The 14753-nt window shown below is 42.0% G+C and overlaps 1 protein-coding gene across 1 annotated transcript; it reads left to right on the forward strand.

Annotated features, from left to right (window-relative positions):
* Positions 1–510: 510 nt before the first annotated feature.
* LOC145800245 (uncharacterized) lies at positions 511–1958 on the forward strand. The gene is made up of 2 exons (XM_082889903.1): positions 511–1370; positions 1463–1958. Exons 1-2 carry the CDS (start codon positions 511–513, stop codon positions 1956–1958), a joined length of 1356 nt encoding a protein of 451 aa, XP_082746029.1.
* The last annotated feature ends 12795 nt before the right edge of the window (positions 1959–14753 follow it).

The raw sequence follows: 14753 nt of genomic DNA on the forward strand, positions 1-14753 counted from the left end.
TTGACCGAGTTTCCACTCAAGGTGCTCTTTGAAAAGGTAGACTTTATAGGGAGAATTTTGAAATGGGCCGTAGAATTGGGGCAGTACGACATCAAGTTCCAACCGCGTACCGCGATCAAGGCTCAGGCTCTTGCAGACTTTGTGGCGGAGTTTGCCCCTGGAATGCATCTGGTTTGCCCGGTTGATTTGGCTAGTGCGGATTTGGCACGGCCTATGGTACAGGTAATAGAGACAAGTGTTGGGTCACAAATGGAAGAAGGAAAAATGACAGCCGAACTGGAAAAGCCGGATAACTCATCGAAAGACAAGCCTAACTGAGGCATGGAGAAAGACCAGAATGAACCGACCGGAACCTTGGAGTTGAGGAGCTCCCAAAACCCATCCGATTGTTGTAAGTTGTTTATTGGCGAGATGTGGAAGCTCTTCGTTGATGGGGCCTCTAACAGACATGGCGCCGGGCTGGGTATCGTGCTAACTTCCCCGGACGGGCTGATTATCGAGTAGGCAATTATGCTCGGCTTCCCGGTGTCCAACAACGAGGCGGAATACGAGGCCCTCATTGCCGGACTGAGGAGTGCATTAAGAATGAAAGAATCGGCTCTTATGGTATTCAGCGACTCCAAGCTGGTGGTCAATCAGGTCTCTGGGGAGTATGAAACCAGGGATGAAAGAATGGCCAAGTATCAGGCGCTGGTGCGCGCAGAAATAAAGAAGTTTGCCGTAATAAGAGTGGAACAAATCAACCGTGCAGAAAATAACACAGCTGACGAGTTGGCCAGCCTTTCATCCACGCAAACAGCTTTCCCCAATCCTTTGATGATAGAATTCCTACCTCGGCCAAGCATAAAGGAACCAAAAGTGTCTGAGGTACTCTGCACCGACATGGGACTATCCGGGATGGACCCCATCATCGCTTTCCTAAAAGATAGAATTTTGCCAGAAGAGAAGAAGGCGGCCAACAAAATCCAGGCCAAATCAGAGTGGTTTTGGCTCTCTTTGTCCGGAGCCTTGTACAAGAAGTCTTTTACCTGGCCGTATCTGAAGTGCGTCCACCCCGACAAGTTTGAAGCTTTCCTCTACGAGATCCATGAAGGCATCTACGGGAGTCATATTGGGGGTAGGTCTCTGGCTTACCGAGCGATTTCCCAAGGTTACTGGTGGCCATGCATGCAGGCGGACGCACAGAAATACGTTCGCAAGTGTGAAAAATGCCAGAAATTTGCTTACCAAATCCACAAACCGGCCAGAGAACTGCTTCCCCTTACAAGTCCTTGGCCGTTCGCGCTTTGGGATTTGGATATTGTAGGACCACTCCCAATAGCCCCGGGCAACCGCAAGTTCTTCATCGCTGCCACCGACTACTTCACCAAGTGGGTTGAGGCGGAGCCATTAGCGACCATAAAGAAAAAGACGTAAAGAAGTTTGTTTGGCAAAATGTCGTCACTCGCTTCGGTATACCAAGGGCCCTCATCTCAGATAATGGCACCCAATTTGATGGTAAACTTTTTCGTGGATTTTGCGAGGAGTTAAAGATTGAGTTCTACAACTCCACACCGGCCTACCCTCAGTCAAATGGTCAAGCAGAAGCCTCAAACAAGACCATCCTGGACGAGCTGAAAAAGTGGCTAGAAAAAGCCAAAGGGAAGTGGGCTGAAGAACTCCTTAACGTACTCTGGGCATATCGCACCACGCCCAGACGCTTTACCAGAGAAACACCGTTCGTCTTTGCCTATGGCATGAAGGCCGTCATCCCACTGGAAATTGGTATGCCTACCATCCGGTCTGAAAGTTTTGAGCCAAACTTGAACAATGAAGCAGTGGCATTGGAACTTGACCTAGCCGAAGAAAGAAGGGAACGGGCTCTGATCCACATAGCAGCCTATCAACAAGAGCTCTCCAGGAAATACAACAAGGTCGTGCATCAAAGGCTGTTCAAGGTTGGGGAGACTGGGTCTTAAGAAAGGTGATAGGCAACATAGTAGTCCCTGGCGAAGGGAAACTTGGTGCAAATTGGGAGGGGCCATATAAGGTGACTGGCCTGGCAGGCAAAGGGGCATACAATTTGGAAGACTTAGATGGAAAAGCTATCCCTAGACCATGGAATGCAACTAATCTTAGGATTTTTTACTTTTGAAATGTAATTGTTTTTGTTACTTAGCCTTTTGAATCTTTACCCTTTTGGCATTTGATGTAAATCACTGGCATGTAATGAGAAATAGCCCCACTTTTTTATATTATGAGTTTCTGCATAATGACATCACAGGGATATTGGGCCACTGAAGACGCCAGGAGCAAGAAGACCAACTTACACTGAGCCAACTTACACTGAGCCGAACTGACTTTTTCTCGCCGGTGTAGAGACAGGCCATACAAACAGTTAGTATTCTGTCCAAATTGCATGAAGGCTGAGCTGATTTTTGCTCGTCTACAATGAAATGTTGGTGCTTGTCCAACTTTCTTAAGGGTCGAGCTGACTTTGCTCGTCCGTGTAAAAAGTTGGCGCTCTGACCAACCTATAAGGGCCGAGCTGATTTTGCTCGCCCAAACGAAATGTTGGCGCTTGTCCAACTTCCTTAAGGGCCAAGCTGACTTTGCTCGCCCGTGTAAAAGTTGGCGCTCTGACCAACCTATAATTTTGCTCGCCCAAACGAAATGTTGGCGTTTTGTCCAACTTCCTTAAGGGCCGAGCTGACTTTGCTCGCCGGTGTAAAAAGTTGGCGTTCTGACCAACTTGTAAGGGCCGAGCTGATTTTGCTCGTCCAAATAAAATGTTGGCACTTTGTCCATTTTCTTTCAGGGCCGAGCTGACTTTGCTCGTCCATGTAAAAAGTTGGCATTCTAACCAACTTGTAATGGCCGAGCTGATTTTGCTCGCCCAAATGAAACGAGCTGACTTTGCTCGCCGCGTGAAATGTTGGCGTTTTTCCAAACTTCCAACTGGCCGAGCTGATTTTGCTCGCCCAACGAATAAGTTGGCGTTTTGCCCAATTCATGTAAGGACCGAGCTGATTTTGCTTACCCGCAAACTTTGTAATTGAGTTAAAAGCTGGCGTCTACATTTGAAATCGAAGAAAATTTGCACATTACGGGCAAAAAGTAGAATTTTCATTGATAAAGCAAGTTCGGTTACAAAAGTGGGGCCAAGCTCGGTTACGTTCAACAAAAAAAAAAAAAAAGAGACAAAAGAGATCAATCTAAATCTAGAAGGACATTTTGTTCGGCCAGGCCCACCTCGACATCTTCTGTCTCGGCATCAGCGACCGTGACAACCTCTTGTTCCGCCTCACGGTCCTCAGCCCCTTCAGAAGCTTCAGGGGGATTCGGCTCGGCTGGTTGTACAACGGCTGCCTCTTCCTCAGCTGCCTCCTTCGCCTCTTCAATAAGTCTTTTTTGCGCGGCACTAGCGTAGGCCAGCATATAGGCCAGGATGTAGGCAGCAGGCGGGCTTTGGAACATCTTGGCGTCTTGATCAAGGCTAACTTTTTCCACGGCAACTTTCCAACCGTACTGGAAAAATATGTCCTTGGTCGCTTGAACTTGCTGCTCACAAGTCCTTTCACCCTCTGCATACCCGCGGTCTTCAATATCATCTACCGCCTTGTCCCTCTCGGCTTTGTGGGCATCCTGAAGCTTTCGCAGCTCGGCGAGGTAGCGAGCCTTTGTCAGCTGAACGGCCTTCTGCTTGTCTTCTTCAGCCCGGGCCAATTTCTGATGTAGTGTATCGCTCTCGGCCTCTACCGCCTCCTGCGCGGCCTTCAGCTTAGTCAACTCGGCCGTCTTGGCCTTGTTGTCAGAAATTGCATCCTGCAGACTTTGTCGCACGGCGATCATTTGCTCGTGGGCCAAGTAGTTCTTCTACGCGGCCTGAAAGCACGTGAAGATTGTCAGAATGGAAAAATCGAGCAAAAACTTGATGAACAAAGGAGACTATCAACTTACCAGCACTATTGATTTCGCCGCCGAGCGGAGCATCTTCAGGTCGGACAGCTCGTTATGCTTCTTCATGTCAGTAGGAAGGAGCAGCCCCTTGGTCATGTTGAAACCGAGAGAGTAGTCCTTGTCCGCGTAAACTGAATCTGCAGTGGAGACAGTCCGGCCTTTGTATAATAACTCGGGCGACCAGACTGGGGGGGCACTCGACCTTTTGGATGGCCCGGTGATCGGTTGCTCGGTCTGGTCCCCCAAGTCGGTGGAAGTGTGCTCGGTTAAATCCTCATCTGCTAGGTGCTGTTCAGCCTTATCCATTCTCGGCCGCTTCTTCGACCAGCCCACAGCTTGTTCGCTGGCTAGAGCCAACACAACACCCTCCCCTTGCGCGGTCGGCGTGGAAGAAGTCCCCTCGGCTGCCTCCAGTGGCTGAGAGTAGCTCGCCTCGCCGGTGATCATCGATTTGATTGCTTAGATCTTGGCCATCTCTTGCTCGACCGTCAGTGGGACTAGTTTGATCAGTGGAAGGTTGGGATCTGGTTCTGGGGAAGGCGTACGCAAAAATTCAGTTACCCTGCTCTTGGGCGGTGCTGTGTAGTGGTAGGTCGGTTCGAAGCCAAGCAGTTTTGGTGACTCTCGCTCCTCAGCCGAATGGCGCAACACGACCCTTATAGCTTCCTGGTTAACGCGAGAGTTATCCTCTGCCAAGAGCTTATAATCTACAAAAAAAAGACAAGTGTTAGATCGGCAAAAGAAGACCAATGCAGAAAGAAAATAACACGGTTCACCGAGCTCCTCACCGGCACTCCCGAAATCTTTCCTAATGTACCAAACCGGTATGGGCGCCTCGGTGTCCTCATAACGACCGGACACCCACAGGAAATCGTCGTCATTGATTTCTTTGTTCGGATTACCTTCAATGAGCTTTGCTCGGCCTTTCCTGACTTTCAGATACCAACAAAGCCCACCTTTATTTTTACTAAGGGTATATTAGTGAAATATCTAGGCGAGACCGAGATTCAGGCCAAGTAATCTATTTAGCTCAGCCACACCGTTTATTATTTTGTATGTATTGTTGGAAACCTGGGTCGGGCAAAGTCTGGTCTGCCTCAAAAACTCGCAGATCAGGGTTGGACTGGGAAGCGTAGTCCTCCTTCCACTATGGACACGACCGTGAAGGGACACTTGTCTAGCTCGCCCCATGGGGTGTCTCCTTTCTTGGCGAGCTCCAGATGGACATCGTCTGGAATGTTGTACTCTCTACGGAACTCAGCAAGGGCCCTAGGAGAACTCACCATGAACCGGTACTTCCCCATCTATCCCGCTTTTATTTATTGAGGTGACTTAGGTCGTATCTCGATGAAAAATTTTGTGTGTTTGCTCGGACTTTGAGCCTCACCGGAAGTAATGTTGAACGGGCCTGGTCGGTCCTAGTTTGTTCTACATTGTTAAGAAATCAGTCCAAGGGTTAGCACGGCATAAATTGCACGGCTTCTATGTGGAGTTCCTAGCTCAGTAAAAGGTTTCTGGGGAGTTTGACTGACCCGACCCCTATCTCGGCTCGACTATCTGGCCGATTTGGCCTTCATAGTTCGGTTCTGATTCCCTATGTCCAGCACAGTCGCGGCCTCAACGAGAAGCCACAAACTAGTTTTTGCTCAACTGAAGTTCTATCTATGGATCTAAATTATTTTTTTTTAGCTAGGTCTTACCCAGATTTCAGGTTGTTCATCCCGAATACGGAGTTAGTGCTTTAAAACTTGGGGAAGGAAAGGGCACAGGAGCCCCATTTGCTTCTCCGATTCCAGTTTTTCCTAGGGTGTACCAATATTGCCCCTAAGAGGGGGCGCTGATAGGATTCCAACAGTGCCAGGAAAAAACGTGAAAAACAAGAAAGAAGAACATGAAGAACAATGAGAGCAAAAGGCAAAGAGGGGCAGGGAAACTTACGGATGATGGATGCCTGGGCAAGATCAGCATACCTCGAGCTCGTCTGCTGTTTCTGAAATAACGAAGGCAGTCGAAAATAGCCTGAGAAATGGCGATAACGGTTTTGAGAGCTAGGGTTTTGGGCTCAAAAACGAAGATGAACAGTGGGGGCACGAATGACCCCTCGTGTGTGTATAAAAAGGGTGGGAAACCCAAACAGTGGCAGCCGTTTGAATTTTGCGCGTGAGGGAGACAGCTGTGGGGCTGCACGGAGCCAATGGAGTGAAGCCACGTGGCAGTGAAGAGATGGTTCTGTCAGTACGGCTGTACGACCGGTGACAAGACTACTAGCGCAATTTAGAAGACCGACCAAATAGGATAGCTCGATCATGGCGGTAATCCCAATCACGCTTTACTCGGATAGAATTAAGAGGCAATTGAGATGGAAATTTACACCGGACAAGTACGGCCGAGCTACGGTAACGCGGGTTATAGTGGGTGGCCAAGTCACATCGTTTGCTCGGTTGGAGCGGCTCCACGGGCCGTCGCGCCGGGCCGAGCTAGATCAGTCGACTGGAGCATGGAGTCATGCGTGTTCCCGACCGAGCTGTGATTCGGCTAGGCATTCGTGTTCCTGATCGGAACCACACCAAGCATAGCCTGGAATGAATTTAGACCGGGGCGAAGGCCGGTGTGCCTTACGGCCAGTCAATCCAAAAGAACCGACTTCTTACAGCTCGGCCGTATTGATCGTAGTTGTGTTTCTTCAAGGGATACGTCGGTCATGATATCCTGGTTGAGTGTGCCACCTGGACCAATGATGTGGTGGAGGGGAAACCCGCTCCAAGCACGCGTTAATACCGTTTGGCAGTTCTGCATATATTGTTTTGAGGTTTTGGCCTTTACATGCGTATGGTGGTGAGAGGCGAGAACTGCCACCTGTCCAGGGAAGGACAATAGAGGTAGTACGCGCATAATCCCTGAGGCTGCATGGCCAGCCTAGAAAAGGAAGGAAGGGGAACGTTGGAGGTATTCTATCTGAACGACTCTCTCTCTCTAAAACAATATTCTTCTTCCTCAAGTGCTCTGACTTGATCGTCGGAGGGTCTATCCGGCAACACACCGCCGGGCAGCTCACCGTTTCTCTGTTTCCAGGTCAGACGTCGTTACGTGAAGCTTGAGTTCTAGGAGTACGGAAAGCAAAGGATATTTCACCCTCGTACAGATCATATTATTTTTTATTTAAATCATATTATTTCTCTACCACATTAGTCAATCACAACTTATATTTCTTATTTTTTTTTATAAAAAATTAGAAAATATACTAATCTAATACTTTTTGAACAAATCTCAATTGCCCACAATATGCCCACAATACCCCAAAACCCTAAAACCCTATTGACGAGATTATTGGTTTATTGCCTTAAAAACCATTTCTTTTTTCGATTTTGTTTGTTTTAAGTGATGTTTTTTTAATTACCATTATTGTTATACTTTTTTAATCTGTCTTATCTAGATAAATTTAAAAAATAAAAAATAAATCAAAAAATCAAAACTTTTCCATTGGATCTTTGTTTAGTGAAAAGGATAGTCCAATTTATTTTTCTTCATAAACTCCCTAAGGAAAAAACATATAATTGAGTAAAGCCAAAGTAAAATATCTTCTTTTTTTCTTCTTAGACAATATTGACAGAGTAACATATTACTATCAAATAGAGTAATTGTCAAACAGAGTAATATATTACTGTGAGACAGAATAACATATTACTGTCGAACAAAGTAACATGTTATTGTTACTGTTTACATCAATTTCAACAGTAATATTTTTTTTATAAAGAATTTCATAGTCAACATTGATTTTATTTGATAGGCCTTGATGAGAGAATTCTACAAATATTAATTTATTAAAAATTGACATCTACATCAAAAGTTATATTATTTTAAATTTTAATATTTTGATAATAGTAATATTTATTGGACTTTTCAAAAAAAACTTTTTGTGTTTGTCCTTAATACATTAAAATTTTATTACGAGGAGATTTTGACCAAATCCCAAAATGAAAAAACCAAAATAAGAAAAAAAAATCGCTATTTTGGCTTATATTTTATCTTTTGGATGAATTTTTTTTTGAAACTTATAAAATTTTCAATTCATCTTGTCAAGTTAAATCTAAAAATCTAATTTTCTTTTATAAAAAAAGTCATTTAAAAAAAAAATCACCAAATAAATAAATCTCAAACACCCTCTAATAGAGTTATTTGTATAAATGGTCTATAACATATGCGTCATGTATCATTTTAATCTTTAATATTTTAAATATGTCAATTAACTTCCTACGTATTAATTTTGTTACCTTTGGATTATTTATTTATTTATATAATTGATAACAAAAGTATGAATATTTTCATCAAATCATATTATACCAACAAAATAGTCCTCAAAATATGCAATTTGTTTCATTCTGATCCATGATATTTCCAAGTTGTGTCATAGGTTAAAAAAAAAGTGTCCCAAAACTATGATTTGTTTTATTTTAGTTTCCAATGTTTTTAATTGAGTACTTGTTTTTTTGTTAAATAGATAAAAGAATAATTACATTATGAAACAAACCACTATGAGAGAGAAATAAACCCATCATCACAAAAGTTATCAAAATTCTCACTATAAAATTTGAATATGAGATTTCACATCATAAAAATATTATATAATTGCTAAATCAAATATCCTAATTAATTAATTGAGCAATTCACAAAACCAAACTATATAACGAAATCCCAAGTCTATCAAACTTTTTTTAAAAATAACTTCGAGATTAAGAAAATAAGATCATTCATCATGATGTAAAATGTTAGTAATGGGCGCCCATGTGGCATGACCATTTGAACATAATTTGGATCTTATCCAAATAGGTTTTGAATTAAATTCAAACCTATTTAGGATAACCACTCAGGATATAGATATTATCAGTTTTAACTGATATGGATAAATAATGATGATATAATATATATCTGATATATGGTTATGGGTAACCCAAGAGAGAAACAACGTAGGTTTTGTTTCAACCCATAAACTTACTCTCTCTCAAGAAACAACGATCAAGTCATTTTGCACTGTGGTTTGTGTGGGTGATATTCACCATTGTAATATCACCCCACTGCTGGGATTGATTGATTAGATTCTGGAAGCACGTGATTTATCCATGAGGTTTTAGATCGAATCAGGTATGATCTAAACATTTTATTCCGCTGCAAGTTTTGTGAACTCTGATTTACATTGGTATCAGAGCCATTGATGGATATTTTCGTGCTTTCTTTTATCATGTGTATATTTATAAAAGATGTGGAGATCCAAAATATTTCATTTTTATGATCATTAATGTCTTTTTTAAGACCTTAAACGGTTTTATTTTGAAAAAAGGAGTCCGACAGTATAAAAATCGGACCAGAAAACACCCGAGAAGGCGGCGCGTGTGATACACGCGTTGTATGACGCCTCCCAGCGGTGCCACGCACCACCACGCGCAGCCACGCGCCACCACGCGCCGGATGCCCTGCTGACGAGCCTGCACGCGCCATCACGCGCGCGTCGGCGGCGCTGTCCACGCACGCGCGCCGTCCGCGCCTCGCACGCGCGCCGCGTGCTGGAGCCGAGCGCCGAGCCGCGCTCCGAGCCGAGCTCCGAGCCGCCCCTTAAGCTGACTCGCGCCGAGTTGCGCTGAGCGGCGCCGAGCCGAGCCGAGCCGAGCCGTTTTTTCCGCCTGGCTTGGCTCTAAGGCTCTGTTTGTTTGTTTTTTAATTCTGAATTGCGTTAATTGGCCATAATTTATTCGTTATAGCTTTGTTTTAAGCATGGTTGGTACCCTTAGACTCAGAATTAATTTTTCTATATTCTGTAAAATTTTGAAAATTTTACGAAAATATTTAATATTTTTCCTGTGTTAATAATGCATTTTTTTTTGCTTTAAAATGATTCTGGTATTGCATAATTAATTTTCTGGGGTTGAAATTTTTATTGTGGACTTCTGAAATGTTTTACTATCTACTGGTAATATTGTTTCAGTTTATCAGTTTCTGGATTTTTTATTTCTAATTTTATGTGTGTTTATTAGTTATTTAAAATTCCAGAATATTTCAGAAAAATTCCAGAAAATTTCAAAATGATGTACACTTTAATTATGGCATAATCTGAATATTGAATACAGCATATTTTTTTTGGATTTGTAATATGTTGTAATTAGAAGAGCATGATTATTTATTTATTTATTAGAATTCCATTATTAAATAAATATAGCATGAGTTATTTGTAGATTTGCATTAAAATGCTATTGTATGGAATTTATCATGCTTTGTATATGCCATAGTCAGTGGGAGGTTATTCGGTTGAGAGAAATCTTTGTAGATTAACTCCCGAAAACCAATATTTTGCGCATAAATTAAACTAAATTTTGGATAATTGTCACTTGTGGCGCAAGAGATGATTACGAGCATAGCGGATTTTCGATCTTGCGACTTGGTAATATTGTCACTATTTAATTTAGATTTTTGCGGCAAAATTATGTTATGCTAATCAAATTAATCCCAATGCGAATTTCTCTCTAAATTGATTTAGCTTATGGAAGTTAATTTGGTTGACCTAGACTTAGTAGAGATGTTCAAATGTGAACAAACTAATCCCATTCTTTAGATGAGCAAAAGTCTTGGAGACTTTAGGTCAAACCTTAATTGAGCCAAAGTAAGGAAACATGACTCAAAGTCGCCGTGTTTTTGTTGCCTTGTTTGGCACAATAAAAACTAATGTGTGCGTTATAGTTAGCGGCACGCTACATAGTTTTGGTTGGCGAGTTTTGGAGTTATGAAATTAGTTAGCCCTCAATAGATCTGTATATGATCTTGACTAATGAGCTGCGCGGATTGACTTTGTAATTTGACTTGTAAATAATGTTACATCATTGGATGAAGTAACATTCAAGAGTCACGTCATCCAAGAAATGCGAGCTTAAATAAATTAGTCATTAAGTGTAAGACGAGTAGCCAGTACGAGCAGTGTTTTGCTCTCTACCCAATTATTGGGAGTGGATTGAGCGAAATTTCATGCACTATAATAGTGTGCGTTGAAATATCACGTGAAGTTAAAAGATTAGCGCTTAGAAGCTGCAAAATCTATTAACACTGAGTGAAAAGATTGGCGCTTAGTGGCTGCAAAATCTATTAGCATTGCCAACTTGTCTAAGTGTAGACACCTACTGTTTCCACACTTGAGTGTGAAACATGGATGAGGTGCTTCTTTGTGTGATTTCTTTACTAGGCTAACGTTTTGAATAACATTTACCACTAAGCGTAAACGTTGCAGCATAGTAATGAAAAGGTTAAGGCTGACAAGGTTGTTATGACTCTAAGAATTTAACGCATCGCTTGTAAGAGCATTGTGTTGAATTAGACTCTTTAGCCTAATTCGCGCTTAACTTACTTCAGGAGCTATCATAGTTGATAGCTTATTCTCTCCTTCTTGTGGATAGTAGAATTAATTGCAAGTAACTATGAAGCGAGAAATAGAGATGGCAACAGGAGTATCGTCATCTTTCAACTAGATGTATTAAAGTGTATGGAGAATAAAATTGACTTGAAGGTGCAGGGGATTAGCACTTACTAGTTAAATTTGCGACTTAGGCGCAGTTGATATCTCCATGACATCTTTTTTATGATCTAGTGAATATGACTTAGTCGTGAGTCATTACCTAGTTGGGCCTAAACCTTTAAAACTTGTCTTCGAGAACTCACACATTAAGATGATTGGAATTAGTTTATGACATTGGTCATGAACAGTGGCTTATTATACTTAATCACATTAATGAGATGATGACACGATGGTTTGAGTAGGCCTTCTCGGGCCCACTCGCTTATGACATCCTGCTCTCATGTGAATGTGTAACTTTGTTCGCAATGGGTGCGCACAAGTAAGTAGGAAAGCCGCAGAAGGTCATTTGTTTTGGCGCATTTAGTCCACTATGATATTTTGTGACTAGATATGTGTGAGGGTATGATAGCTAAGCCTCAATCTCGACACATTTATAGATTACGATACGCATCTGAGTCAAGACTATTTGATCTCCCATAAGTCAAACGTTTTGAGATGATTTTTGACATTGCACATATGAGATCGAGATCAATTAGATAAGAGTTTTTTGTGCTTTTAGTTTTGACCAAGGTGGCGAGTATCTATTTGAGTTATTTTTTCAGAAAAACTCTGTGAAGAGAGATGGATGCTTAGAAAATTGATTATTCCTAGTACTCAACAACACACTGGTGTAGTAGAGATAAGGAATTAAATATTGTTAATGTTAGGTAGATAATGGCGCAAAATGTTTCCCAATTGGGAATTGCACTAGTTTTTTGCCTATATCCCTAACTAAGTGCCCTCCATATCAGATTTTACACTCCATTTTTGAGTAATGGGTTAGCAGAGAGCCATCTATGGACGATCTGTAACCATTAAGCAGCTTATCTTTATTCTACTTCTCATAAGATTGCGAAGTTAAGACCTAGGGTTCTATAGCGCATTATTGTATGCTGTCTTGTAAACACAAAGGGTCGTGTGGCGCATTATTGTATGCGGTCATGCAAACCCTCCGGGTCATGTGCATATAGGTAAGTAGCTTTGTGGTAGTGTAACTAAGTCACATAAAGTTTTATTAGTAAAGGTGACGTGAATAGAGTTTTTGGAACTCTATAAGATGGAGAATTCCAAGCATAGCGCTCTATGTAGCCTATTTGAGAATGGAAAGAAATTTCCAATATCCTAGGGACAGTGGGAGCGATGTGTCTACTAATGGATTACTCCATTAGAGCAGAATACTCTACATTCTTAGTTGCGTGGTAGCAAATGTGAAAATTTTCCACGTCATCACTGGGTGATTGAGAGGGAAACATTCATGATTGCTCCGCAAGATGATAAAGAGCCTAGGATAATGCCAAAGGCTCTAGTCCCCTGTTTTTAGAAAGTGGATCAATGTTGCGCAGTTAAAGACAAAGTCTTTGAGGATTAACCATTTTTATAATTTGGTTGACTTTCCATTATGACGCAAAACTGTTATAAAGTTATGCGTAATTTGGATAGTCATTGTTGAGGCATAAGGCTCGCTAGATACCGAATGGTCGTACCATTGAGGAAAGTGTAGACCATGAGAAGACTTCTTCCTGGGGAGTGAGGTTATTTTGACTTAGGCTATAATTGACATAAGTTCGGAACATTGATTTGTGGACATTGTGACCTGATTTCTCATTAGAGAATTGGATAAGTAGATCCGTAGGGATTTACCTTCTGCTTTTATGGTGAAAAGTTAGGAGCGCAAAAAGGTTGCTCGTTCCAATAAATCTTTTACAACCTAAAGCAGTTATCCAAACAGTGGTTCTTAGATTTCGTCAAGCCATGATAGGCCAACGATGATCAATGAAGACCACTGAGGCATGATCAATGGTCCAAAAGAAGTTTTTCCTTACTTAGTCATTATGAGCCAGGAATTTATAAGGTTGTCGCCACCTAGGGTGGGCAGTCCTCTATTTTAGATATGATGGACATGGGTGATGTAATTTATATGCTCGGATGTACGATCCTTAGGGATTGTTTTAGGAAAATTCTCGGTCTGTCTTCAATGACTTACATAGAGAATATCTTAGAATGATTCTAGATGCAAAATTGCAAATCCATTGACTTACCTATCAGTAAAAGCCAGAGCCTTAGCTATTGAGTGAATCCTCAGATTGTCTTTGGGAGAAACAGATGACCTATATTCCTTGATCTTTTCTTTGTTGTGGGAGCCTAAAGTACGCTATGTGGGCGTATTCGGCATGATAAGTGTTATCTTTGATAAATGGTTAACTGAGTTGTTCAGACTTTGACCTTGCTCATTAGACTGTGGATAAAATGCTTTATTAGAAGCATATTAATTTGCTCCTTGTAAAATTCAATGCGCTGGTTGGGCGCATCTGCGCTAGTTGGGCGCATTAAGAATGAACGCAAATTGGTCACCAAAAATATCTTTAGAGAGGTTATTGCGCAAGAGGTAGTGATCTTAAATCATTTCATGTGAGGCGCACATGGTGGATTCCGTTGTATATACTTATCGCAAGAGGTGCTGATAAGGCTTATGTTTGGAATCTATAATTGCGCAAGTTGTGGTCAATTTTTTTTTAAAATCGATCACTTATTTTGAGATGATGGGATGTTGACACTATTACGGTTTGTGTCATAATGATTAGCAAATGATGATGTCAGCAGGCAAGATTGGCTCACTCACACGAGCAATCGCCCTTGACGCTTGGGAGCGAGCAAGGATGAGACTGGTGGTTTATTTTATTTGGAGCCAAGAGAGGCTTAAATCATCCACTATGTATGTCGCCTTGGTTATAACCAAGATGAGGTCGTGTTAAGGACCAAACATGGATGTTAGTACCCACTTTCCATGTTGTGCCTGTTATGATTAGCCAGATACGAGATCTCATTTGGCGCCTAGAAGGCGAGCAAATAGAGAATTCGGGTTAGGCGCTAGAAAGCGACTAAACTAATATCTGTACGGTGTATCGAGTATGACATCACTCTTTATGGAAGAGTTACTCCACCGTAACATGTATTCATACTATATGTGCTTAGCGACCGAGTAATGAGGTGAGAGAATGGATCCCTGCTTCCTCACCGTGTGAGTCTTACGAGTCATTATTGATATGACTTTCATTTATGTACCCTTTTGTGACTTTTGACTATGTCATAAGGTAAGGGGTTGATGTTCTGCTACTTTGGTATGTTGCCTGCGGTCATGCATGATTCGGCCTTAAGGGACATCACTGGGAAAGCGGTCAATCCTAAACTAAATGGCATGAGTGCAAAGGGAAGATCATCTAGT

Source organism: Camellia sinensis, chromosome 10, assembly GCF_055761805.1.
Source record: "Camellia sinensis isolate YWXY chromosome 10, ASM5576180v1, whole genome shotgun sequence".
Classification (NCBI taxonomy): Eukaryota; Viridiplantae; Streptophyta; class Magnoliopsida; order Ericales; family Theaceae; genus Camellia; species Camellia sinensis.